The sequence below is a fragment of the Chiloscyllium plagiosum genome, chromosome 38, assembly GCF_004010195.1.
Source record: "Chiloscyllium plagiosum isolate BGI_BamShark_2017 chromosome 38, ASM401019v2, whole genome shotgun sequence".
Taxonomy (NCBI): Eukaryota; Metazoa; Chordata; class Chondrichthyes; order Orectolobiformes; family Hemiscylliidae; genus Chiloscyllium; species Chiloscyllium plagiosum.
This window is the reverse complement of record NC_057747.1, coordinates 5,821,051-5,848,057: the sequence shown is the minus strand read 5'-3', so window position 1 is coordinate 5,848,057 and position 27,007 is coordinate 5,821,051. Positions and strand designations below refer to the sequence as shown.

The 27,007-nt window shown below is 40.9% G+C and overlaps 1 protein-coding gene across 1 annotated transcript in view; it reads right to left on the bottom strand.

Annotated features, from left to right (window-relative positions):
- ldb3a (LIM domain binding 3a) overlaps positions 1 to 27,007 on the bottom strand; it is a 196,977-nt gene that overhangs the window by 111,390 nt on the left and 58,580 nt on the right. The window contains exons 3-4 of the mRNA XM_043678611.1: positions 19,054 to 19,205; positions 8,478 to 8,553 (exon numbers count right to left, since the gene is read on the bottom strand). Of these exons, the coding sequence (XP_043534546.1) occupies positions 8,478 to 8,553; positions 19,054 to 19,205 (228 nt within the window). The remainder of the gene's footprint in view (positions 1 to 8,477; positions 8,554 to 19,053; positions 19,206 to 27,007) is intronic.

Sequence of the window (27,007 nt, the reverse complement as noted above, 5' to 3'; positions counted from 1 at the left end):
TTAAAAATGTTCCCAAAATTCCAGAAAAAGAATGTCATCTCTCTGAAGGCCAGCTTAAAAAGAGATACAGTCGAGACCAAGAGAAATGCTTTTGATGAATGTACTCGATTCCCGACATTCTGCGTCTGTGAGTGAGTCAGAATAAGGAGGGACAACAGTACAAAGCAAACTATCTGTTGCACTCCTATTACATTTGTCAACTATCGTGGTAATCTCAAGTCCAATTCACAAGAGGTTTCTACTAGTTGCCCCAAGGTGGTGCTGTGACCTCACTCAAAACTTGTTGCATAGGTGCAGGATTGCACTAAACCTTCTGAAGTGTGAATCTGATCCCAGTTTGCTGTATTGCCTTTTTGTTTGAAAAGTTGCTTCCAAAATCACTTTCTTAAGTGAATTAAAGAGAACGCACAAAAGAGTGACAAAACACAAGTGAGTGAAAACACCAGTGAGAGACAGCACACGCGAAAGACAGTACCAGTTCGAGACCACATGCATGAGAGAATGTATGAGCAAGAGTGCATGAGCAGGAGAGAGAAAACAAGCACAGGCAAGAGAAAGCAAGCATGAGCAAAAGGGCAAGACAGCCAAAGGAAAATCTTGGCATTTGAACACACAGTGAATGTAAGGAGGAAAGGAGATTAAAGCCCAGAATTCATTAGCTAAGGGCACAGTCCATCTCTCCTAGCACCTAAAAAAAAAAGGAGGCATTGCTGTTAGCAATATCTTCAAGCTGAGTGTTTGTGAGCAGCACAGAGGTTACAGGGGTCTGGGTGGTAAACGAGAGAAGGAGAACCTAAAAGTGCGGATAAACGTCATTTAGAAATAAGATTAAGCAATCAATGTATTTCAATTTTAAAGAGTTTAACAGATTTAGACAGAAAGATTTGTTCACACGTCAAAGCTCATTAACAGCAAGATCAGGGTGAATTCAGAAAATCATTTTGATTAAGACATGCAACTGAAAGCATTCCTGCAAATATGGATACAAGCAGCAACAACATTGTAGCTTCCAGAAGTCAAAAGCATAAAAGATGCAAGAATTTACATTTCTTCTCTTTCACCCTCCCTATTTAAGTGAAGTCTTATGGACCAGCCCTGTTAATTTCTTGAAGAGCTGATATTTCTGATTAGCAAGAAAAGCGTGTCTACAATGGTAGGTACAGAGCCTTGAACACACTGTGGCACAGCAATTCTCCTCAGTAGTAAGGACCGGCACAACACCATGTCAAACAGGAGGACTGGCCAAAACGAGTGCTATTAAATCAGATGGAATTAGAACTGTTTGTTCTAATTTTCACTCACAGTTAGGATGAGCTTTGAAGGATCTCTCCCCAGGAAGAGATACCATGAGGGAGCTGATCAATGGCCTTAGCTCACTTACCTTATTATAAGGTAAGTGGATTGAAGAGGTAGAGAAGGTAACACTCTTACTGGACAGGATACAAGAATGCCACAACAAAGAAGCTCTCTAAAAAATAACTTGTGTCTGGAAACATTGCAAAATTAAGCAGGATAGAAAAGAAAATCTGTAAGTGATTCTCAAGGGTAACTCTATTCATCCTGGGGAATTATTTCAACTGAGGCACCCAAGTTTCACGATTAAGAAACCCAAATCAGAGCAAGCTTGTGAGATATAGAGCAATGATTGCTATCCCCACCATCCCCACCTCATCCCTAACCACCCTGTCCAAACTGTATCTAACCACCCCGAGCGACATAGGTCACCACTTCCTAATTAATATGTTTCTCAAATGGTATGTTGCCTGATTATTTAGCCATAATCATTTGGCCAACCCCTCCCACCCTTTTTGAATAATGGAATAATGTTTGCAGACACCCCTTGCCCCCACTCATCCTCCACTCGCATATATCTTTGCTTGTCAAAGATAGTATTACAGTGGTGGAAAGGACAATGGATGAGGACTTGCCATCTGAGGTAGTTTGGGCTGAGGTTAGGAATAGGAAAGGTGAGGTCACCCTGTTAGGAGTCTTTTACAGGCCTCCTAATAGTCCTAGAATCATTGAAGAAAGGATAGGGAAGGTGATTCAGGAGATGAGTGACAGAAATAGGCTGGTTGTTATGGGGGACTTTAACTTGCCCTGATATTGATTGGGAAAGCTATAGCTCAAATTCGTTAGATGGGTCAGTGTTTGTTCAATGTGTACAGGAGAGTTTCCTGACACAATATGTAGACAGGCCAACAAGAGGTGAGGCCATACTGGATTTGGTTCTGGGTAACGAACCAGGCCAGGTGTTAGAATTAGAGGTAGGTGAGAACTTTGGGGATAGTGACCATAATTCGGTGATTTTTACTCTCGTGATGGAGAGGGATAAGTGTGTACTACAGGGCAAGAGTTATAGCTGGAGTCAGGGAAATTATGATGCGGTGAGACATGACTTAGAATGTGTGGCTTGGAAAAGTAGACTCCAAGGCAAGAGTGTAAATGATATGTGGAACTTGTTCAAGGGGCAACTACTGAGTGTCCTTGATAATTATGTACCTGACAGGCAGGGAGGAAAGGGTCGTGCGAGGGAGCCGTGGTTTAATAAGGAATTGGAATCCCTTGTTAAATGGAAGAGGGCGGCCTATCTCAAGATGAGACATGAAGGTTCAATTGGGGCGATTGAGAGTTATAGGGTAGCCAGGAAGGACCTGAAGAGAGAGCTAAAAGCAGCAAGGAGGGGACATGAAAGGTCCTTAGTAGATAGGATTAGGGAAAACCCTAAGGCTTTCTATAGGTATGTTAGGAATAAAAGAATGACTAGGGTAGGAATAGGTCCAGTCAAGGATAGTAGGGGGAAGTTGCGTGTGGAGGCGGAAGAGATTGGGGAGACACTGAATGAATACTTTTCCTCAGCATTCACTCAGGAACAGGGCATTGTTGTCGATGAGAATACTGAGGCACAAATAAGTAGAATGGATGGCTTTGAGGTATGTAGAGAAGAGGTGTTGGAAATCCTGGAAAAGGTGAAAATAGATAAGTCCCCTGGGCCTGATGGCATTTATCCTAGGATTCTCTGGGAAGCAAGGGAGGAGATTGCAGAGCCATTGGCCTTGATTTTTATGTCCTCTTTGTCTACAGGAGTAGTCCCAGAAGACTGGAGGATAGCAAATGTGGTTCCCTTGTTCAAAAAGGGGAGTAGGGATAGCCCTAGTAACTATAGGCCGGTGAGTCTCACTTCTTCAGTCCTTGCCTTTCCAAATACATGTACATCCTGTCCCTCAGGATTCTCTCCAACATCTTGCCCACCACCGATGTCATGCTCACCGGTCTGTTGTTCCCTGCCTTTTCCATCCCAATTTGTATAATAATGGCACCACGTAAATCAGCCTCATGTCTTCCTGCATTATTCCTTCGGCTGTTGATGATAAGTACATGTCATCAAGATTCCCAGCACTTACTTCCCAAGCTTCCCACTGAGTTCTCGTGTACCCCTGATCAGTGCCCATGAAGTGCGTTGTGATTACACATCATTTGGTTCGTGTATGGAACGAACGTCCTGAGAAGTGATGGGTGTGGGTAAAGTTACAACGTTTAAAAGACATTTGATTAAGTGCAAGTATAAGGGAAGGTTTGGGAAAATATGATCCAAGCACATGCAAGTGGGACTGGCTTAGATTGAGATTATCATCCGCATGGACTGTATGGGCCGATAGGTCTGTTTACAAACACTCAGTGTAACTCTCTGACTCCAAGTGTGTTTGTATGTCCAAGCATGTATCTGCGCATTTCTGTCCGCACTTGTCTATTTGTGTGCGTTTATATGTATATCTGTGTGCCCCTCTGTGTGTATCTATCTCTCTGCACATGTTATGTGTCTATTTCTCTGAGTGTGTGTGTGTCTGTGTGCCTGTGACTGTCTGTGTGTTTGTGTGTGTGTGTGTGTGTTTGTTGATGATGCTGTGAGCTGCTGCCCTCCCTCTGTCCCTCGTAAACTGAATCTCTGATGATTTTTACCCTCCACTCCAAGCTGTACAGTGCTGGGGGGAGACGAGCAGAGACTGACAGCAAAATAAAGCTCAGCAGGTCTGGCAGCATCTGTGGACAGAAATGAAAGTTAACGTTTTAGGTCGAGTGACCCTTCCTCAGAACTCGTGTCAGGTGGATATTACATCACTGTAAGCACCATAGTGACTGCCAGACTCGTCCCACGCAGACACACACAGATATACACACACACACTGATACAGAGATTTAGAGAAACTCATTAATACGCAGAAACTAATACAGACATGGAATGTCTGTCGGTATTTCTCTTGCTCCAGGGTGACCTTGTCAGCATTTCACTTGCTTTGTCTGGTGGGTGTCAGTATTTAAGTCTGTCCTCAGGGAGTGTGTGAATAGTGCACTTCCTCACAATAGTGAGTGAATCGGTATTTCTGTGTGGTGTGTGACTGTAGGACAATTTCAAAATATGCAGATACTAAACCTGGAAGAATTATAATGTTTGTGATGGACAGTGTGGAACTCCAACAGGACAGTGACACATTGGTGTAGTTTTCAGGTTTATGGCAGATGAGGATTAATGCAGAGCAGTGTGAGGTGATGCACTTCGGTAGGAAGGACATTGAAATACAGTATAAAACAGGCTGTAAGGTTAGCAGTGGTGGACTCTCCCTCTTTGTGGGCATTTAAGCGGGCATTGGATAGGTATATGGAGGATAGTGGGTTAGTATAGGTTAGGTGGGCTTGGATCGGCGCAACATCGAGGGCCAAAGGGCCTGTACTGCGCTGTATTCTTCTATAACTCTATATCTAGTGAGGATTGGAAAATGATCAAAGCTCTGTTTCCTCCCTGACTTCCTTTAACAACCGAGGATGCAATGCACTTAACCCTGGTGACTTATCCAATTTCATGGAGGTCAGTCCCTCTATTGCCTTTCTTATTATGCTTCTTTTATCTAATAGTTCATGTTTCTCTTTTTATGACAGGAATATCTGCATTATCTTGCACAGTGGCTCCGTGATTAGCACTGCTGCCTCACAGCGCCAGGGACTTGAGTTCAATTTCAGCCTTGGGCGACTATCTGTGTGGAGTTTGCACATTCTCCCTGTATCTGCATGGGTTTCTGCCAGGTGCTCTGGTTTCCTCACACAGTCCAAAGATGTGCAAGTTAGGCAGATTGGCCATGATAAATTGCCCACAGTGTGCAGGCTAGGAGGGTTAGCCATGGGCAATACAAGGATGGGAGGGAGGGATGCTATTTAGTGTGGATCGTCGTACCCACACACAAGTTACAAATGTATATCTCTATTAGGCCCAACCTTTTTACTAGTTAGCCTCTTGTTCTTAATGTACTAAAAATCTATGGCTTTTTTTCCTTAATTTTACTGCCATTATTTGTTTGTTTTCTTCTTTGCTTTCCTAGTTTCCTTTTCAATTCACTCCTGTACTTTCTGTACTCCTCTAAGCCTCCTAAAGCATTACTTTTTTGAGATTGTCATAAGTCCTGCTTTATCTTATCATGTATGCTTCTAGAAAACTGGGGTACTCGCCAGTAGTCCTCTTTCTTCCCAGAGTCATGTTTACACTGTGCCTGTAGAATCTCACTTTTGAATGCCACTCACTGATTTGCTGCTGATTTTCTTTCAAGTAATTGTAACTGGTCCACCTTTTCCAGATCAGCTCTCAGCCCTGTAAGGTTTGCCTTACCCCAGTTTAGAACATTTACTCCTGATCTCTCTATGTTCATTTCCATATGATACTAGATCTAATTGTTGATTCAGTGTTTAACCCACTGGACAGGAACCTGCTTTTTGGATGGTCAGTAGAAAGGAAGTATTTAAGGATGCAGACGTTTCTGCAGAGAGCTTTGATAATATCAGTGTTCATCTAACTTGCTGAGATTAGCAAGACAGTTCAGTTTTCATGGACAGAGGAGGTGAAACACCAGAATGTCAGGACATTTATTGCTGTTCTCATCCTGGGCCCTCCTTTCTTCAATGGACCCACCTTTTGAAAGGAGCTTCCTCGACTGTGCAAAACTTTGAACTATTCATGTTTAGTATTCAGAAGGGTTCAGTTCAACAAATGTGATCAATTTTGAGATGAATCACACAGTTTGCAGGGCAGAAATGGTGCTGGAGAAAGGCTATATAGCGTAAAAATCCACACGAGCTATCACGTTGGTGGGAGGATGATGTTGAACATATTCATCCTTCCCTGCTTCCCAACATTTGCAATATTGAATCAACAGGAACCAACTTCTTCTGTCTTCAAAGAAAACATTATTGCACAAAGCAGGTCATCATTTTAATGTTAACAATTGAATATCTTTTTTCCTTCAATCACTCCAATTCTTCTCTGCTGCGACTGGATACAGTTCCACAGGTAATATTTCTCTCACCTGAGTGCTCATTGTTCACATAAACGTCGATGGTACAGTACAAGCTGGAAAATTGTACATCTATGAAAGGCTTAGTAATTGCATGCCACAGTCAACTGGTGTCCAAATGTAGACACTCAGGAGTCTCAATAGCCATCAGGCTCACGGGCCTGGCCAGTATCGCCCTCCCTCACTGTGGGATTTGCAGATAACTTCTGATCACTGCCCCACAAGCTTTTTTTCTTGTAATTCACTGTTGGGCATGAGGGTTGCTAGCAAGGGCAGCATTCATTGCTGTAGCTTTTCTTATTAAAAGTGGTGGTGAGCCACCTTCCTGAACCACTGCAGTCCTTAAGGATATCCCAAGGTGCTGTTAAGAAGGGAGTTCTGAGATTTTGATCCAATGACAGTGAAGGATTGGTGATATGGTTCTGGAATGGATATGGCTCCAAAAGGAGTTTCAGTTGGAGGTGTTTCAATGTGTTTGCTGTCTGTGTCCTCCAGATGGGCTTGGAAGTTGCTGCTGGAGCAGTACGGTCAGTTTACTCAGAACAGACGACATTGATATCTATGGCTCAGAGATGGTGATACTTGAATTATTTAATTTGATTTATTATTGTCACATGCACCAAGATATTGTGTTGTTATGCAAAAGTATTGTTGTGCATGCTAACCTGACAAATCATACCTTACATAAATACATCAGGGTAATAGAACACAGTGCAGAACATAATCTGTAGAGAAGGTGCAGAGAAAGATCAACCCTAATATATGAGAGGTCCATTCATAAGTCTAATAACAGAGGGGAAGAAGCTGTTCTTAAAGCTTTGGGTATGTGTTTTCAAACTTCTGTATCTTCTACCCAACAGAAGAGGGTAGAAGAGAGTATAACTGGAGTGGGAGGGGGGTCTTTGATGATGCTGTTTGCTTTTCCAAGGCAGTGGGAAGTGTAGACAGAGACAATGGAAGGAAGGCTGGTTTTCGGGATGGACTGGGCTGCATTCACAACTCACTGTAACTGTTGCGGCTTGGGCAGAGCAGTTGCCATACCAAACTGTTATGCATCTGGACAGGATAATTTCTATGCTGCATCTATAAAACTTGATAAGAGTCATCATAGATATGCGAAATTTCCTTCACCTTCTGAGAACGTAGAAGCGTTAGTTTGCTTTCTTGATTATAGCATTGGTTATTTCTGCTGAATGTTAACTACTTAGTTGGTAGATTTCAGGATATTCATTCTGCATTTACACTGAGATTATTGCAGGTACAAATGTCTTAATGGCTAGTTACTTAAATTGATTAGCAACTTTAGTAATATTGATTTAGAACCTCATTTAAAGATACCACGTTCCTGACAAAGTCTGGCAAAAGACCTTTGTTTATGAACAGTCATGACAGCACATCAACACATATCTTGTTCCATACAAATAAAAAGGCAGCCAGTAGCTGTATCCCCTTAAAATGTCTGTGGTTAATTGTCAGTGTAAGGCAAGGTTTAAGTGGAGAGAGCAGATCTTTTCATCCTAGAACTTGCTCTCTTTTCCATCTTCTTTGTGCTTGTCTGGGATTGTCTGGCAATCACTGCAGCTTCTAAACTGGGTAGTGTGATTTAATGAGTAGAGGTGCTTGTCATAATCAGAATGTAGTTTACTACATGATAGCAACTGGTCACAAATGAAGTTAATAGGATGGACATTGTTAGGGAGACTATTCGGAGACTAGGATAATGTCTTCATTCCATCAGGTCCTCAGCTGTTCTCCCTTATCCCCATGAAAGTCATCGTGATTGTGCAGCTTAATACAATCTCCAAAATTAATCCCTTAAGAACTATTATCTTATCTAATACCTTCCTCCCCAGAATCTTCACCTTACCAACAGGACCAAGATGACCATCACCTTTCAGGTATGAATTCTGGGTGAAATGATGTTACCAGTGACTGTCACATTTTATGTAGGTGCTTATCTCCACATTAGTCTTCACAATGGCATCTTCAAAACAGGTAAATGATTGACAGAAGAGTTTACATCCTCAAGAGACATCAAAAGTCGTAGACACACAATTATACAAGACAGGAAAAAAAGTGGTTGCGTTATGAACTGCAGAGCCAACATTAAATGTGGCTCTGCCCTTCCTCTGTCCTTACCTTTTGATGAGGGATAACTGGCATGGGAGAGTCCATACGAAGAGTTGCAGTGGGAATTGGGCCTGGGCGTCTTGATCTGAAAGAACAAAGCCATTTTTTTTCTCAGAACATTTTTAAAACAATGAACTACTCCTGCTGCTGTAGCTAGGTAGGTTTGGGTTGCCTTCCTTTTTGCTTACACCCAATCAAATCTCTACCACCTACACCACCACCCCGTCCCCACCCCAACCCAACTCAAATCATAGATTTCTGAAAACATTTGAGAAAATCATAGATAGTTTTAATGTTTCTGATCTTAATTTATCATAACTGGCAATGTACAGGATAAAATCCAGAAAACCCGCAGTGCACTCAGAATAAATAGGATAAATTACTTCTAATTATTTTGGCAGCCAATGGCTTAGTACAACCTACTCAAATTCCAGAGGGAATTACAGTTCAACTGCAAACATGTCTTTATAAGGGAAGGAACAATGAGAAACAAAGGTGAGGGAACGTAAAAGTAAAAAAGTAAGTAAATGTTGACTTCACCTGTCTCATCTCATTTTAAACAAACTCATTCATGTGGTAAGGGTTTCTGGCTAGGCCAGCATTTATTGCCCATCCCTAACTGCCCTTGAGGTGGTGGTGGTGGTGAGCTGCCTTTCTGAACCATTGCAGTCCATTTAGTGTACTTGGCTCATTGGTCTGGAGGTATGATTCTTGCTTCAGGGGTCCCATTATGTGTGCTTCAACTTTCAGATGAGCCCTTACTTATTTCATATTTGGATTACTAAGCTTTACATGGTCAGGAAAGACAGATCACATCCAGAGACACAGCCCAAGCGAGTACGTAATTTGGGAAATTTGGGGGCAGCAGAAGAATTTGGTGCAGAAGGGAAGAGGTGCTTTTTGCTTGCTTTTTTTGACGAATAGTTTGTAACGTTTTTTTAAACAGAATAAAGCTCTGGATCAGGAACCCAGCTCAAAAGAGTAATATCATAGAAAAATGGTACGTTCATTGGTTTGTGACAGCTACTTATTTGACTATCTATTATAGGTTACTTTCAGATTGAAAGTAAATAGGAGAAATATTTACAGGCTACAAACTAAAAGACCAGTATGATTTTTTTAAAAATTCAAATTAAAATCAAGGCGATGTGTTGTAACTGCATGATATGGGAGCTGGTGGACCCCATTGTTCTTCATAATGACCACATCTGTATCAAGTATTGTTTGCTTGAAGAACTCTGCTTCAGAGATGATAAGCTGGTGTCTGAGTTTAGAACACGGTGAATGATCAGGGAGGGGAGAGTAACCTGGGTACTGTGTTACAGGAGGCACCTGAGATTACTTTTGAGATATCTCAAATTCAGTCAGTGGTTAGCGACAGGAGGGTGGGACTACGAACAAGGCAGGTAGAGGGATCCAGAAGGTAGTGCCGAAGGAGCCTCAGTATTTGAACTTGTCTAATTGGTTTGAGATTCTTGCTCCTTCTGTGGATGAAATGGGGTCTTTACAGAGGATGAGCAAACTGATCATAGTACCGTGGTACAGAGAACCATTCAAGAGGGTGGAGAGAATAGAAATGTAGTTGGAATCAGGGTTAGTGGTAATCAGGGGAATAGACACTGTTCTCTGTGGCCAGGATCAAGACTCCCAAAGGCTATGTTGCCTGCCTGGTGCCCCAATTCAGGATATCTCACTTGAGCTGCAGGGAAACTTGGAGTGAGAGGAGAAAGATCCAGTTAGCATGGTCCATGTAAGTACCAATGATACAGACAGAAAGAGGAAAGTCATTCTCCTGAGGGAATATGAGCAGCTAGGGAGTAACCTGAAAAGCAGAACCAAAAAGGTAATAATCTCCAGATTACTACGTGAGCTAATTAGCACAAGGCCAACAAAATTAAAGAGGTAAACATGTGATTCAAAGATTGGTGTGGGAGAAACGGGTTTGATTTCATGGATCATTGGCCAGTACTGGAGAAGAGCAGACCTGTTCCAATGAAATGGGCTCCACCTAATCCATGCTATGAGGTGTTTAGTTGCATGGAAAATTATGGAAAACGTTAAAGGGGGGAGAGCTCAGCAGAGGGTATTAAATTTTCCAGAACAAGTAATAGAACAGGGAGCATGTAAACGGTCAGGAATCTAACTTCAAGCACAGCAGATGAAGGGACAACTATATGAAGTGGGGGGGTGTCAGCACAGGGCTGAGGGTGTTGTGCCTAAATGCACACAACATATGAAGCAAGGTAAATGCATTTGCAGCAAATTGAAACTGACAGGTACAATGTTGTGGATATCACACAGGTGTGGCTGCAAGAGGATTAGGGCTGGGAACTAAATATGCAAAGATGTATGTCCTATCGAAAGGACAGACTGATAGGCACAGGGCCAGGGATTGCCTTCTTCGTAAGAAATGAAATGAAATTGATAGCAGGAAATAACATACAGTCAGAAGGTATAGAATCTGTATGGATAGAGTTGAGAAACTGCAAAGGAAAAACGATCCTGATGGGAGTTTGTATCGGCCTCCTAGCAGAAGTCAGGATGTGAGGAAGAAAAAAATCCAGGAGATGGAAAATGCACCTAAGAAAGATACTATTACAATAACAATGGGGGATTTCAATATGAAGGTTGATTGGGAAAATCAGGTTTGTAGCAGATCTCAATAAAAAGAATTCATGAAATATCTACAAGATTTTCTTTGGAGCATCTGGTGGTTGAGCCCACTAGGGAATGGGCAATTCTGGGTTTGATGATGTGTAATGAGACAGGCTTGATTAGTGAGTTTAAGATGAAGAAACCCCTGCAGTTTGAGGGAAGAAGCTGGAATCAGATGTAACCATTTTCCAACTGACTAAAAGTTACTACAAGGACATGACAGGAGCTGGCCAGAGTTGATTGGAAGGGGAGCCTACCAAGGATAGTGGAGCAGCAATAGTAGGAATTTCTGGAGGTGATTAGGGAAGCACAGCAGAAATTCATTCCAAGAAAGAAGAAACATACTAATGGGAGGAGGAGGCAATCATGGCTGACAAGGGAAGTCAGGGACAGCACAAAAGCAAAAGAAAAAGTGTACAATTGGTGAAGACTAGTGGGAAGCCAGAGACTTGGGAATCCTTCAAAAATCAGCAGAAGGTAATTAAAAAAGCAATAAAAAGGAGAAGATTAAATATAAGTGCAAACTACTTAGTAATATGAAAAAAGATTGCAAGAGTTTTTCAGATATCTTTAAAGGTAAGAGAGAGGCAAGAGTGGACAATGGACCACTGTGAAATGCTGCTGGAGAAGTAGTAATGGAGAACAAAGAAATGGCAGAGGAACGGAATAGTTGCATTCTTCATGATGGAAGACACCTGCAGCACACCAGAACTTCAAGAGATTCAAGGGGCAGAGATGAGTATAGCGGTCATCAGAAAAGGAGAATGCACTGGGGAAGCTGAAAGGTCTGAAGATGGATAAATCACCCACACCAAATGGACTACATTCCAGAATTGTGAGAATATGTAAAAGTACTGCCGGTGAATCACTGGATTCAGAGAGAGTCCCGGAGGACCGGAAAATTGCTAATGTAACATCCTGTTTAAGATGGGAGGATGAAAACAGGAAACTATAGGCCAGTTAGCCTGACCTTGGTCATTGGTAAGATTTTAGAAGCCATTATTAAGGATGAAATTGCAGATAGTTGACAGTCCAAGGTAAACTAGGGCTGAGTCAGCACTGATCGAATGGTGCAGAAAACTGAATGGGTTGAATGGCCTAATTCTGCTCCTACACCTTATGGTTTTATGGTTAGATACATCCACAATGCCATTAGGAAGCAAGTTCCATGATTTTGATCTAGTGACACTGAAGGTACGATGATACATTTCCAAGTTATAATTACCAATTTAAGCCAGACTGTTCTGGTCATTGTGGTGACTGGCTGAATTACAGTGAGTATGATCTGAGGAGCAGTATAAAAATATTAGTCTCAAACCTGAATAAAGCTTCCTTCTCAGTCAAATTTTGGTTGACTAAAAAAACCAAATTCACTAGCATTTTCAATAAAAACAATCATTTCAACCTATGGGAAGCACTCTCAACTTGAAGTTAGAGGGTTGTACTTTCAAGTTGCTCCCAAGAGACTTCAGGACAAACTCTAGGCAGTCAATACAGCACAGTACTGAGAGAATTCCACACTATTGGATGTTTTGTCTTTCAGGTAGGAAGCTACCCAAAACCTCCAAGTATCAAATAAATGTTAAAGAGAGGGAATGTTCTCTTGCTATTCTGGCCAAACAACATCAAAAGGCAGATATTTTGGTCATAATTTGCTCTGCACAAATTGGCTGCCATAATTCCCTACTTCACAATACTGGCTACACCTCAAACATTCTTCACTGACTGAAACATTTTAGGACATCCTGATGATGTGAATGGAGCTATAAAAATGCAAATAAAAGTTCTTTCCTTCTAACTTCATCCAATGTCAGAACAAAACATCAGTCGTTCTGACCACCATACAATAGAAAGGATATATTGACCTTGTAGGGATTGTCGTGTAGATTTTTGTGAATGATACCTAGCCCCAAAGGTTAAATCGCAAAAAGAGATTAAACAAAGTAGGGTTTATTCCCTGGAATTGAGAAGCATAAAAGGTGATTTGATTAACGTCTCCAAAATATACAGGGCAATAGATAGCGTAATTAGAGAGAAATTATTTCTGTCAGTTGGAGAGTCCATAATTAGGTATAAAAGCAAGAACCAGACCTTACAGGAATGAATTAAGGAAACCATTTCACACACAAATAAAGAGGAAGTTAGGAACTCTTTTCTGTAAAGAGCAACTGATGCTAGATCAGTTATAAATTTTAAACCCAATATTGATAGATTTTTGATCATCAAAAGTATTAAAGGATATGGGGCAAAGGTGGGAAAATGGAATTAGATCACAGATCATGCAAGATCTCATTGAATGGTAGAATAGGTGCAATAGTCTCCTCTTGTCCCTATGTTCCTGCACTTGTAGTAAATGTGCTTACTGTTGCTAATGCTTCACACAATGGATCAAAACTCAGCAAGAGTCAATTACTTAAATGAAAAAGTGACCAGAAAATGACTAATCTGAACATCCTAACCAGTTAAACTACTTGGTGGCACTTTGTACAGTTTTCTAAGTTTGATTGTACCACATGTAGTTCCATTCATCACAGTACAGAAAGATATTGCAGTTTCTAAACTGCTAGCAAAGAGAGTAATCACAATAAGCAAATGAAAAAAGGGCTAGATAATGAAAAGTTATATTATAAATTTGCATATTTTCACAGGAAAAGGGAAGGTTGAGAAATTATTTTTAATCTATTTCTTCAAACACATTATAACACACCTCTGTGGCATGCAGACTTGAAACCAGACCTTCTGGTCCAGAGGTTAGAACACCACCATTGCACTACAAGCTCTCCTTTAAGGGAATGGTATGCATGTTTTTAATGACTAATTGATGAAACATATGATAAGCTATTTTAACTTGGCCAGCAACCTACCAAGGTTCCTTCTGGTACACCGACCAAACCTGCAACCCCACCATCTAAATGTCAAAGGCAGTCAATGTATGGGAACACCATCACCTGCACGACTCCCTGTAAGTCACTGACCATCCTTACATGGAAATATATCACCTTTACTTCATTGTCAGTGAGTCAAAATCCTGGAATTTCATCCCTAAAATCACTTTAGGAGCATTTATATCAGTAGCTCAAGAAAGCAGCTCTGAGGGACAACAAATTGACATCCCAAGAATGAACTAAACTGAAAATAAGACTGGCACCAAAGGACATGTCCTGTTCTTGAAGACACAGTAAATTCAAAAGCATTCTGCCATCTTATTAAATCACAACCCCATATTATTGCAATGCACATCTGTCAGGTGAGTAGAAGGTGAATTATACTGACCTTAGCCTTTTCTGCACTAATAATTCATATAAACAGTGACAGAGAGAAAAACAATTAAAAATATGAAATGTAAAGTGAAGGTCAAAGTATGTGAACTTAAAAAAAAATTTCAGTGGAATGGACAATTGCAATAAAGGAACAGGAGATCACTCAGTGATTGGAAATGGTTAAGGTAATGTTTTAAATTGATTATAAATATTAATGGAGTGGGTGAGAAAAATTAAAGGATACATTTTCCTTTCATTCAGAAGTTAATAAATTCAGCTCTGTATAATGAGAATCTGATACAAGACGTAATAGGTTCAAAATAGGAAATATCTGTTGGTATTTTTAAAATCCTTAATAATGAAAAAATTGCATTGAATTGTCATTTGTCACTATAGTTGGAATCTTACAGCAGTCTGAGTGAAGTGAACCATGACGAGACATATGGCAGAATCAGACAACTGCAGTGAGGCCTACCACGATATTAAGATCATGTCGCTCCATCTTTTATGTTTTTCACAAGTGGCATGGTAAGATTCTCACTCAGCAGTGGTAAGATGCTAATTGAAAAGGATTAACTCTTGTTAAATGCCTTGTCAATGCCACAACGTGCCTCATTAATGTTCAGCCTTTAAGCTTACCAAATGTGCCAAACAAAGTAGACTTTGCTAGCAGCTTACACAGCAGTCACAATGTATGTACAGCAAGCAGGCAGCCATGCCTCAGAGTCCATGCAACAGAGCCTTCACACAAGACCATGGCAGCACCATCAGTGAGAGTCAAAGACACCTCCCATACCAGTCCAGAGGATTGGCCACGGTCAGGCATATGGCCACAGGATCTATTCCTCTGAAGCTCTGGTGAAGAGGGCTCTTACGTAGTCAGAGAGATATATATGCAGCAGTGGAGTCTGGGCATGTTTGGCAAGGTGGGGATATGGTCAGTCTAGAAGTCGGTCTACACAAAACTTGGAGGAGCTGGAGGACATGCAGTAATTGCAGCTGTTGCTATGGAATTGAGTCTTGGCAGATTAGTGCTTGGAAACAGGAGGCTGTGAGTTCTGGCAAGGATTCTGTACAATTGTGTAGAGGGGAAGCAGGATTTGTAAGGAGGGAATATGGTAAAGCAGGGTAGGGAGAGGGGTCATCAACAGTCAGGAGTACCCTGGCCTCAAGTGGGGGCCAGTAACCTCACCTGGCATGGTCACCTATTGTGGTGGGTCAGATAGGCTGGCACTGGCACATGTAGAAGAGTTGGGTGGTAACTTGGGGAAGTGGAGTTAACAGTATAGGCTAGTAAGAAAGGAATGTGGATATTTGGAGGCTCATCCATGGATTCATGCTGAGACGTGAAGCCACTAGTAGAGGAACACTCACTATCACCCTTTATCATGCTGGATCAAAAGAGTACAATGGGGAAGGAAATGGCTGTAAGGAATGGTGCTGCATACAGTAATGAGGGTGGTAGAGCATGAGCCTTGCTGGGAGGAGGGTACAGCAGCAGGGATAGAGTCAGTGTAAAGCAGCAGGAAGGAGGTTGTGTTACTTATCCTGGACATTGATCTTCTAACTGCATTGCTGCGCTGTGCACTGCATTACCCTGGAAATAGCATTGATCATGTTGGAGGCCTCAGACCAAGCTTCCAAGGTCTGGAGATGCAGCTTCCTCTACTGGTCTTCAGAGAAGGACCACCTCATCCACTAGGACCTTCAGGTTCCTGTGGAAAAATGCTGCCTCATCTTCCCCTTCTCCGCCATGTTCAGACTCTGTCCGTCAATGAGCAGGGCAGCTTTCAAATGTCCATGCTCATCCAGGGACACAGTGGCATTTAAAGATAGCAAGGACATGTGGGATGCTGGTCTTTGGGTGGAGTTGCAAGCTATTCTGGGAACAGCGCATGATAAGGTGAGGTAAAATTGGACATGAAACACAATAAGTAACTCACTCAGAGATAAGATAAGGTGAGAACCCATTAGCCAGACTGTGAAAAACTCTCAAAACAACTTGACACAATACAAACTTTGGCAACAAAGTAAGATTCAGCCCTAAATATCAAGATAGGGAATAGTTTGTGAGAAAATGTTCTGCAGGATCAATTAAGATACTTTCATAGTCGTTGAATGCAGGCAAAAACATGAAGCAATTTTCCAGAGAGCCTGGACTGTCAAAACAAGGAAACTTTATATCTCAGAAAGCTCACTGTTAAAAGCCATTAACATTGCATCTTCCAGCATTTGAAGACAAACTGACTTCACATAAAAGAAGTCAATTCCTGAAGAAGGGCTCATGCCCGAAACGTCGATTCTCCTGCTCCTTGGATGCTGCCTGACCTGCTGTGCTTTTCCAGCAACACATTTTCAGTTCACATAAAAGAAGTTGCACACGATAAATCTCAATTCTGGATGATAGCTTTTATTTCTGGTGAAGGAGCTCAGTCAGTGTGAGGACATTCATGATTCATTTACTTCAACATCTCATCTCCAAAAATTACAGCTGCACCACCTAATTGTTCCAAGCAATCGCCACAAGAAAGCGGTTAAATATCCCATTTTCTGAAAAGGCTATTTTGGATGGTTTGCAATTCTTTTATTGTGCAGATTTTTAAATACAGTTATTTTTTTAAATATAAAAATCAACTGGCTCCAAAATACCTCGCATGGGACTTGAACCTGAGGTAGAGACAATACCACTGCATCACAAATACCATTGATAAATAGATACTTGTTTAAGGTTACAGACGGCACTGGCAAGCCATGCCATTTCAGTTGGACATAATAACTCCCATGCCACTATCCAGGTGGTGCACAAACAGTTCTATCTGTGGGTCACTGGGCAGTGAACTTGCGTTGAAGTCCGAACACTGCAGGGGTTCAAGTATCAGTCTATAGACCTGATTTATCTAATCCAGGCTGGAGGTGCACTATATCAAATTACAAATTAAATTTATGCAGATATTAACATTTCGACTGTATTTTAGAAGAGAAGTAATGCCTTGGCCAATTTCATGTTTTAATTAGAGACACTGAAACAGATTATCTGATCATTATCAAGTCTTGAGGGAGTTTATTGTGCACAATTTGGCTGCTGCTGTTCTTATATTACAACTGTGACTACACCTGAAATGGATTTGACTGAGTCTGAGGTGAGTTGTGGCATTTGAACTCATTAAAGACAATATATAAAGCACACTAGTCCAGGCTTGCAAAACCCAAAACTGCAAGTCTACTGCCAGATGTAATTCCCTGATTGGACAACAGTTGCTGAACAATCCAGACTGCCAATTTAAACTAATCAAGCTCCTAAAATGGCTCACTCATCTTTGCTAAAAATGGCACCGAATCATACATAGGGACCTGTTATGTGTAAAAGCCTGCAATGCCTTTTGAATTTTGGGAGTTTAGGGAATTTACAATTCCTCATGGCTTTTACTCAGCCAATCAGAACTGACTTGACAACTACTCAGCATCTTTTACTGCATAAATTGTTATGATGTGGAGGTGCTACTGTTGAAATGGGGTGGACAAGGTCAGAAGTCACATGACACCAGGTTATAGTCCAAAGGGTTTATTTGAAATCACAAGCTTTTGGAGTACTGGTTCTTCATCACATGAAATGAAGGTAAGCACACAGGCGCAGAATTTATAGGCTGAGAGATCAAAAGATAATACAAATGGTGTGAATGGAGTGTTGATAGGCTGAAGAATAAATTTCTGCAGGTGATCAAAAGTGTCAGATGGTGTAGGACATTCAGCCTCCAATCTTTGGGTAAGTGTCCTTCAAGGTGGCCTTTGAGACACACAACAACACCGAATCGCCAAGCAGAAACTGATAACCAAATTCCGTACCCATGAAGATGGCCTTAACCGTGATCTTGGGTTCATGTCGCGCTACATGTAACCTTGCCATACTATTGTGTATTTGTAAAATCTTCCTTACTATTCTGTTTTGACACCATCACCTTATTAACTTGTTTTAATATCTCTACCTTAGTTAGCTTGTCCAGTTTTGGATTACTTGTTACTTTGGTTAGACCTCGACATGCAACTCTAATACCTATCATGTTATTCCGACATTTGGTTTGTCTACAGCACCCTCTCATTTTTAATTTTTTTGTAATTACCTCTTTGCCTCAATTAATCAGCTCATAGGTCATCCCTTTATTTGCTATTCAACTGTTTGAAATGAGCTGCTAGAAGAAGTGGTGGAGGCTAGTACGATTGCAACATTTAAAAGACATCTGGATGGGTATATGAATGGGAAAGGTTTGAAGAGATATGGGCCAGGTGCTGGCAGGTGGGACTAGATTGGGTTGGGATATCTGGTCGGCATGGACGAGTTGGACTGAACGGTCATTTTGTAAATCTCTATGATTCTATGACTCTATGTTGACACTTTACTCACACTGATACTTTTGATCATCTGCAGAGACTTATTATTCAGCCTCACACCATTTGTACTAACTTTTTGATCTCTCTGCCTGTAAGTTCTGTGCCTTTCCTTCATTTAGCTTGACGAAGGAGCAATGCTCAGAAAGCTTCTGATTTCAAATAAACCTGTTGGACTATAACCTGGTGTCATCTGACTGCATAAATTGTTGTTATCATTTAAAATTTGGTATTCCATTCTCCACCCCTCACATCAATTCATGTCGCACTATCAAATCTGCACTTACTTCTGGAGGCTCAGGTTCAGGGAGTAGGTGGCTGATTTGATCTTATTCTGGCAGTCCAGGTGAGTCATGCCCTCTGTGCTGACCCCATCTATCGCCACGATGGTATCCCCCTGGCTGACGTTTGCTTGGGCTGCCTTACTCCCCGGGCTTACCTGAAATGACAAGAAATAGGCATGATCATCAAAAATTAAAACAATCAAAATGACAACAGATTAAAAATACACAAAATCAATTTGAAAGCAATTTAAATAGAGTACACACAAAAAAATGATAGTGAGTGAAGGTTTGAAGTATTGGTTATTCTTCCATGGAGAACCCAGGAGATAGTAGCTTTAGCTTGTTAAGATATTCTTTCATGAGTCAACCATATTGCTGCGACTCTGAACTAACATGTAGGCCAGACCAGGTAAGGATGGCAGATGTGTTTCTCTAAAGGATAGTAGTGAACAAAATGATAAGTTGATAGTTAGTAATGATAATGACAGTTGATATGTTCATCATCACTGAAACTAGCTTTATCTTTTAGGTCTTGATTTATGAATTTCCTGAATTGGGTTATGTTAGTGAAGGAGGCCAAAGATGGGAAAAAGGGTAACAACAGCACGCAACAAGGTTAGGATAACAATATTTAGGATCAACCCATTATGATGCAGCACAATAGCAGGTGATCTGAACAGACTATCTGGCCAAGAAGTATGTTATTGCCACTCTGTCACAGAGCCCTGACCTAGTCAATCCACTATTTGAAGACAGAACTATAACAGATTGCTCTTCCAGTACATGAATTACCCGCAATAATAAATTTACATTTTTTAAAAAAAGTTAAGCTACAATTGTTTTTTTTTTCATCCCCCCTTTTTTATGAATAATTTCTCTTTTGTGTCCCTCTCCAGAAGGAATAAGTTCCTTGCTTTGTGGTGTGGGAGCTGTTTGTCATCTAATACTACCTCTAAGTGGAAGGCCAACCTGCTCAAACAGTTAATATTCCTGGTGGGGAAATGTTGATTTAATGGTGATGTCATTGGACTGGTAATCTGGCAACCAGACCACTACTTGAGGGACATTGGTTCACAATCTCAACATGGCAGCCATTGCAATTTGGATTCAAATAAATCTGGAATGTAAACTTGTCAGTGATGGTGAGCATGCTGACTATCATTTATTGCTGTTTTTTTAAAAACCCATCTGATTTACTAATGTCCTGTTGGGAAGGAAATCTGCCATCCTTACCTGGTCTGGCTTCCATGGATTTCTAGATTACAACAATGTAGTAGTTGATTCTTAACTGCCCTCTAAAATGATCTCGAAAGTTGTTCAGATCAGGGACAATTAGGGACAGGCAACAAATGCTGACCTTGACAGTGATATCCATATTCCATGAAAAAAATCAAAATTTATCATTGTAACCCTTTATTGTCTTCTCCCTCACACATTTGTCCAGCTCCCCCCTACCCTTTAATATATCAATGCACCCTTGCAATCAGCTCATTAAGAACCTCAGCATAAACAACTCATTAAGTCGGCAGTTCGGAAGCAGTCCCATTCTTGACTGTATATAAGCACTTCTTGCTGGACAGCGCATGCCAGGGGAGAACAAAATAAATCAGCCTTGGCTGTGATACTAACACAATTGAAAAATAAGCCAACAGTTCAATCACTTGCCAAGAGGATCTTCTGGCAACTCTTGTACTCTACTCCTGCAGGAATTCTTCAACCTTTCCAGAGTGTGGTGGAGGAACAGAAGCAAAGGAATCTGGGGAAGCCTTGTGAAAATACCAAAGATGGCATACCCTCTTTCTCTGAATGAGGCTGTGTCTCCATTGGCCATAAAAACCATGACCACCAGATATCTAATGATAGCCATGGAGATCCAAACCATTTCTAGCATTCACATCCATCACTGCCACTGATCGTTTTATGAAGAAAACTGACCCTAGAGTCTTATTAAGAGATAAATATATCTGTGTTGCTGACTCAGCTAATGTGTAACACAAGCAATATGAGGCAGTGAGAATCCAGAGCTCTTTGCACCTGGCTTACATCCATCAAACAGCAACCCCAGCTGCTGGACCCTTCTACTTCTGAAGATTCACAGCCACCCAATGTAGAGGTACCATGAAACATCTTAGTCTATACTAGAGGGGCTAGGGACCACTGTTTAAAAATCAGGAGTCACCCATTTAAAACATAGATTAGATAAAATTATTTCTTTTAGACAGTTGTGAATCTTTGAAACACTCTCCTTGAAAATGTAGTAGAAGCAGAGTAATCAAAAGTAAGCAGATGGAGGTAGCTTCATAGAGTCATAGAGATGTACAACATGGAAACAGACCCGTTCGACCAGATATCCCAACCCAATCTAGTTCCACCTGCCAGCACCCGGCCCATATTCCTCCAAACCCTTCCTATTCATATACCCATCCAAATGGCATTTAAAAGGCATTCATTTTACATACGGGGTTGAAAGGTTATCAGTGTTAGACAGGGATGTAGATGCGGGGTTACAATCAGATTAGCCATGACCTTATTGGATGACTGAGGGGGCTAGAGGGGCTGAAATGGCCTACTCTTTGATTTATATGTTTCTATGTATATTCAAAATTCTTTGAAGTTGCATCAATAAAGCAAAAGAGAATCTAATGCTCAGTCAGTAAGGTCATGATAAGAGAATGGGCCATACAAACACAAGACTAGAAAATCATAGATTCCTGGAAACAAATTGTAGATTTCCTGGCTCTTGGTATGTCACTCAATTGGATTCAATAATATGGGCATGTATTATTATTATTAATGTTGTATATTTTACATTCATGCACATCGTTTGGAACTGGGGTTCCATTTGTTTTGCCAACCATAATCTAAATAATCAGAACCACCCCCGCCTGCTGTGTAAATTGCTATCTCCATTCTAAAGTGGCTTTCTTGCATTGTAGTCCTGATGAGTGCAAGACGAAAAGCATCAACATACTATCTCTTTTTAGCATGTTCACATGAATAGATTATGGTCTTCAGTGTTTGAATTTGAATGTCGATTTTTGAGATTGTAACAATGACCAGTGTAGTCACTGATGCAATAAAGTGTATATACTATAATAACATCAGGCCCAATGTTTGAAGAGAGGGAATGGGAAAACACTGAGGATACTCAAGACACCATTGCAGTTTTTGTCAAGGTACATTCTAAGCAGATTTGTAATATAAAACTGTGTACTGAGGTGTGGTGAAACGGTTAAAAATTATGTCCCAATACATGTGAAAAACACTGAGGATACTCAAGACACCATTGCAGTTTTTGTCAAGGTACATTCTAAGCAGATTTGTAATATAAAACTGTGTACTGAGGGACATACACCAAGATAAGTGTAGTGTTTGTAATGAGGTCAGCCAGGTGGACCTCACAGAAAATGAGTCCCATGATTGGAGCTGTTAAATCTGGCCAATCAGGGAGCCCTGGCTGACAGGTACAAAGGGAGTCTCAGAGGTTCTGTTCACTCTGAGAGCTGGCGCTGAAGAAGCTGGATCAGTGTCAAGGACTCTCTGTGTGTAATTAAAGGGTGACATGGTGATGAAATAACTGTGGAGTTATTTCAACAAGCTTCAACCGCTACTAGAGGGCCAACAATTCGAAGAAGGACACCTATGATCTCTGGGAAGCCTATTGGTCTTCCAGTGCAAAGAGTTGTTGACTAGCAAGTGTTGCTACCATTTCAGGGTCCAGGACCTAAGGGTGGACGTTTTCGTACAGAGGGTGGAGCGTTTGTGAAATGAGCTGCCAGAGGACGTGGTGGAGGCTGGTACAATACAACATTTAAAAGGTCATCTGGATGGCTATATGAATAGGTGGGGTTCAGAGGGATATGAGCCAAATGCTGGCAAATGGAAGTAGATTAGGTTAGGATATTTGTTTGGCATGGATGAGTTGGACCAAAGGGTTTGTTTCCGTGAGCACATCTCTATGACTCTATAATATGCATCAAAGAGTACTTGACATGAATTGTTGACATGAATTGCAAATATAACCTGTAATTGTAAGTTTGTAAGGTATCTTATGTACTGTTGGGAAGGAAGTTGAAGTGTAACACAAATGTGTAATACACTTTATATAATATCAAATGTGAACTGTTTTGTAATTTAATTTGCAAATTTTATGTAGGTATCATTTTGGAAAATAAAAATATTTATTCAAGTTCCCACCAGGAGCTAGCCAGATTAATCTAGGATATTTTCTGGCAATTGGGAAAGATCACTATGTTGGAAGAAGACCGTAGATTTGGCCAAAAATTCAGAGCAGAAGAGAGACAGAGAATGCCAATGGGTGCAGGGGGTTTAGGAAATTACAGGTGAGGAGGCTCAGGATCAGACTTGAATGGGAAATAAAACAAAACTGCAGATTACAGCAGCAAGGAGATATTGTGATGTGCATACAGTTTAAAAGGCTGTGGAGAAACACTCGGCTCAGCCTGACTCCGAGCTCTCAAAAAACCCTTCTGCACTTTAAAAGGAAGTGCTGAAACAAACTCCTAAAAATAGTCACATTTGACTCAAAATGCTAACTCTTCCATAAACTCTGCACAGACCTGTTGAGCATCTCCAACACTTTGTTTTTCATTTCCAATTTCCAGCAACCACCGTAGCTCCCACCATCATTTGGCAGTTAGGTTTCCTGAGCCCTGGGAGCAGTAAATTTAAACTCAGCTCTCAACTGAATTAAAGAAACCCAATTTAAAGATTATAATGAGTTGTAACTTGAAGATGCATGCAAACAGGCTATGCAACCTGCTGCCTTAACCATGACAACAGATGCGCAAGCGATGGCTTAGGGACATGTTGCAATGTTTAATTCTTAACCCTCTCCCTGTTAGGTGTTACTATTAACTCCATAGGTTCCCATCTTCCCCAGATTGTGTAAGGCAGAAAAGAGTTAGAGGAAACATTTATGAGACACGAATGGTGATACGAATACTTACAATTATTGAGGATGATGCAAAATTTGGAGGTGTTGTAAGCTCTAAGGAACATTGCACAAAACTTCAAAAGGACATAAAGGGTTGGTGGAATGGAAAGACCAGTAGCAGGGTAATTTTTCTTTGCAGAGAAATGTGAAAATTCAACCTGGTTAACAGAACATGGGGAGAAATCCAGCAGTGATCTGAGCATATATGTGCAATAATCCATGATGGTGGAAGGAAGGTTGAGAATGTGGTTAATAAAGCCAAGAATGCCACCTGCTTCATTAATAGGGCGATAGAATATTAAAGCAAGGAGGTTATATTAAAATTGTATGAAGTTAAAAATTACACAACGCCAGGTTATAGTCCAACAGATTTGTTTGGAGTTACAAACTTTCGGACCACAGCTCCTTCGTCAGGAAGGAGCAGCGTGCCAAAAGCTTGTACTTCTAAATAAACCTGTTGGACAATAACCTGGTGTTGTGTGATTTTTAACTTTGTCCACCCCAGTCCAACACCGGCATCTCCACATCAAAGTTGTACAAAACACTGGTAGGTATTAAATGGAGTATTGAATGCAGTTCTGGGTGTCACACTTGTGAAAGCATCAGACAGCAAAATAAACATTTGTTTAGCTTCATTCCAGGGATGAGGAACTTCAGTTTTATGGATAGATTGCAGGATATTTCATAGAATCACAAAACTATTATAATGCAAAGGGGACCATTTGGACCATCTTGCCTGTTCTATTCCTTTGTCCCAATCTCCTGCCTTTTAGCCATATCCCTGAACACTATTACTATCCAAAACAAACATTCAATGTCCTCATGAATGCCTCCTATCAACCTGCCTACACAAATTTCTAGGCAGTGCATTCCATACCCTAATTACTCGCTGTGTGAGAAAGTTTCTTCTCGCATTATGCTTGCTTTGTTTGTTAAATCACGGTATACACGAACTGCTACTGTGGAAGGGGAGTTTGGCTTCACCTGATTATCCTGCACTATGAGGGACATTTCAGATTTGAAGTGCACATTTCTGAAGGAGCCCTGATTGGAATTTCCCATCAGAAACATGGAAACTTTTCTTAACACTAAAAAGAAAATCCGACACACTATTTCAACATGGTCACCATTTTGTGGTCATGAGAAGTCACCCCTTATTCTAGGCATTTATATCGTCTTCGTCAACAGATCATTGTGCAGGGATTTTGGAGGTACATCTGTTGTGCCCAGACATTTTAGTTTAAAGTGGAAAATCAGATGCAAATTGTAAATCTGTACAGAAGTAGCCATTGTGTAGGAACACAGAAGAATGTCTACTCATCCCCTGTCCCCAACAGAAAACACAAAGGAAGGAATAAAGCAGTAAGACAGATGTCTGCAGCAAGTTAAAAATTAAACTTGTAGCCTGTATAGGCCAGTTGACAATGGTCTGATGCCATATGATGCTTGTAAATCTGGAGAGACTGAACCCTAGACATAACATGGATGTCCACACAGAGAGTCACCCAAGGCAGGGATTGAACCCAGGTCTCTGGCATGGTGAGGTAGCAATGCTAACCACTGTGCCACTGTGGGCTTTTCATGCAGTATTTAGCCTTCAGCAATTCAGCCCAACAGTCACTTGAAATAAATTTCAGCCAGTGCAGTCTGAAAGCAGAGGGTATTTTTCTAAATCTTGCAGATGTCATAGCTTATGTCTAATTGCCCACTTTGAGCTAGCCACAAACTAAAAAGGAAAACCAAAGTTATTTATACTTAAATAGTTCACAAATGGGTAATGAGTAGCAACAGTTGGGATAGCTATCGAAGAAGCCACCTGTTCCTTCAGATTCTTTTCAAATCTCTTGGAAGTAAACAGCATGCCCCTGCAGGGTAAACTGTGTCATTGTGGGTGTATACAGTGACACCACTACAAGTGGCCAGAATAAAGATGACGATTGAAGGGAAATCACCCAGTCACTGCTATGAGCAGTGAGGACTGATGGATTGATTTTAAGCCTATTGATTTATATTGTACAACTATCCTTCACCCATTTTATTTCACTGGAGAAATAATCCAGCTATTATCAGGAGAGGTTACTGTGGTTTCAATTACGACCATTGTTTCCTGTAGATTCTCGAGACTGGCTGTTAAATCATTTCCATAAGTGCCATCCTGCCTTTGTCTCATTTGCTGAAAGTGCCTAGGGTCAGTACTCACTTTGTTTTTTTAAACATATGATTTAATCAGAGGTCCAAGGTCTGAACAATCTTCAGAACCTCTGAGAATGTCATTTTGATTGTCATTGTTGGTCATTCACTTTACTGAGCAGATCATTCATCCCCTTACTATATTCATTGAAATGAATGGTGTAAACGTTAGTTAGGTTTTCCACTTAGAAGGTAGTCCTCTTCAGCAGATTATCAACTCTGTGATTATAGTGAAAAATCCACTGCAACATTTTAAAGATCAATTTGATTTAAACTCTTATGGAAAAGGATAGACCAGATCTAAAAGTTGAAGTTCTAAATTGGAGAAAGGCCAATTTTGATGGTATTAGGCAAGAACTTTCAAAAGCTGACTGGAGGCAGATGTTTGCAGGTAAAGGGACGGCTGGAAAATGGGAAGCCTTCAGAAACTAGATAATAAGAATCCAGAGAAAGTATATTCCTGTCAGGGTGAAAGGGAAGGCTGGTAGGTATAGGGAATGCTGGATGACTAAAGAAATTGAGGGTTTGGTTAAGAAAAAGAAGGAAGCATATGCCAGGTACAGACAGGATAGATCGAGTGAATCCTTAGAAGAGAATAAAGAAAGTAGGAGCATACTTAAGAGGGAAATCAGGAGGGCAAAAAGGGGACATGAGATAGCTTTGGCAAATAGAATGAAGGAGAATCCAAAGGGTTTTTACAAATATATTAAGGACAAAAGGGTAAATAGGGAGAGAACAGGGCCCCTCAAAGATCAGCAAGGCTGCCTTTGTGTGGAGCCACAGAAAATGAGGGAGATACTAAATGAATAT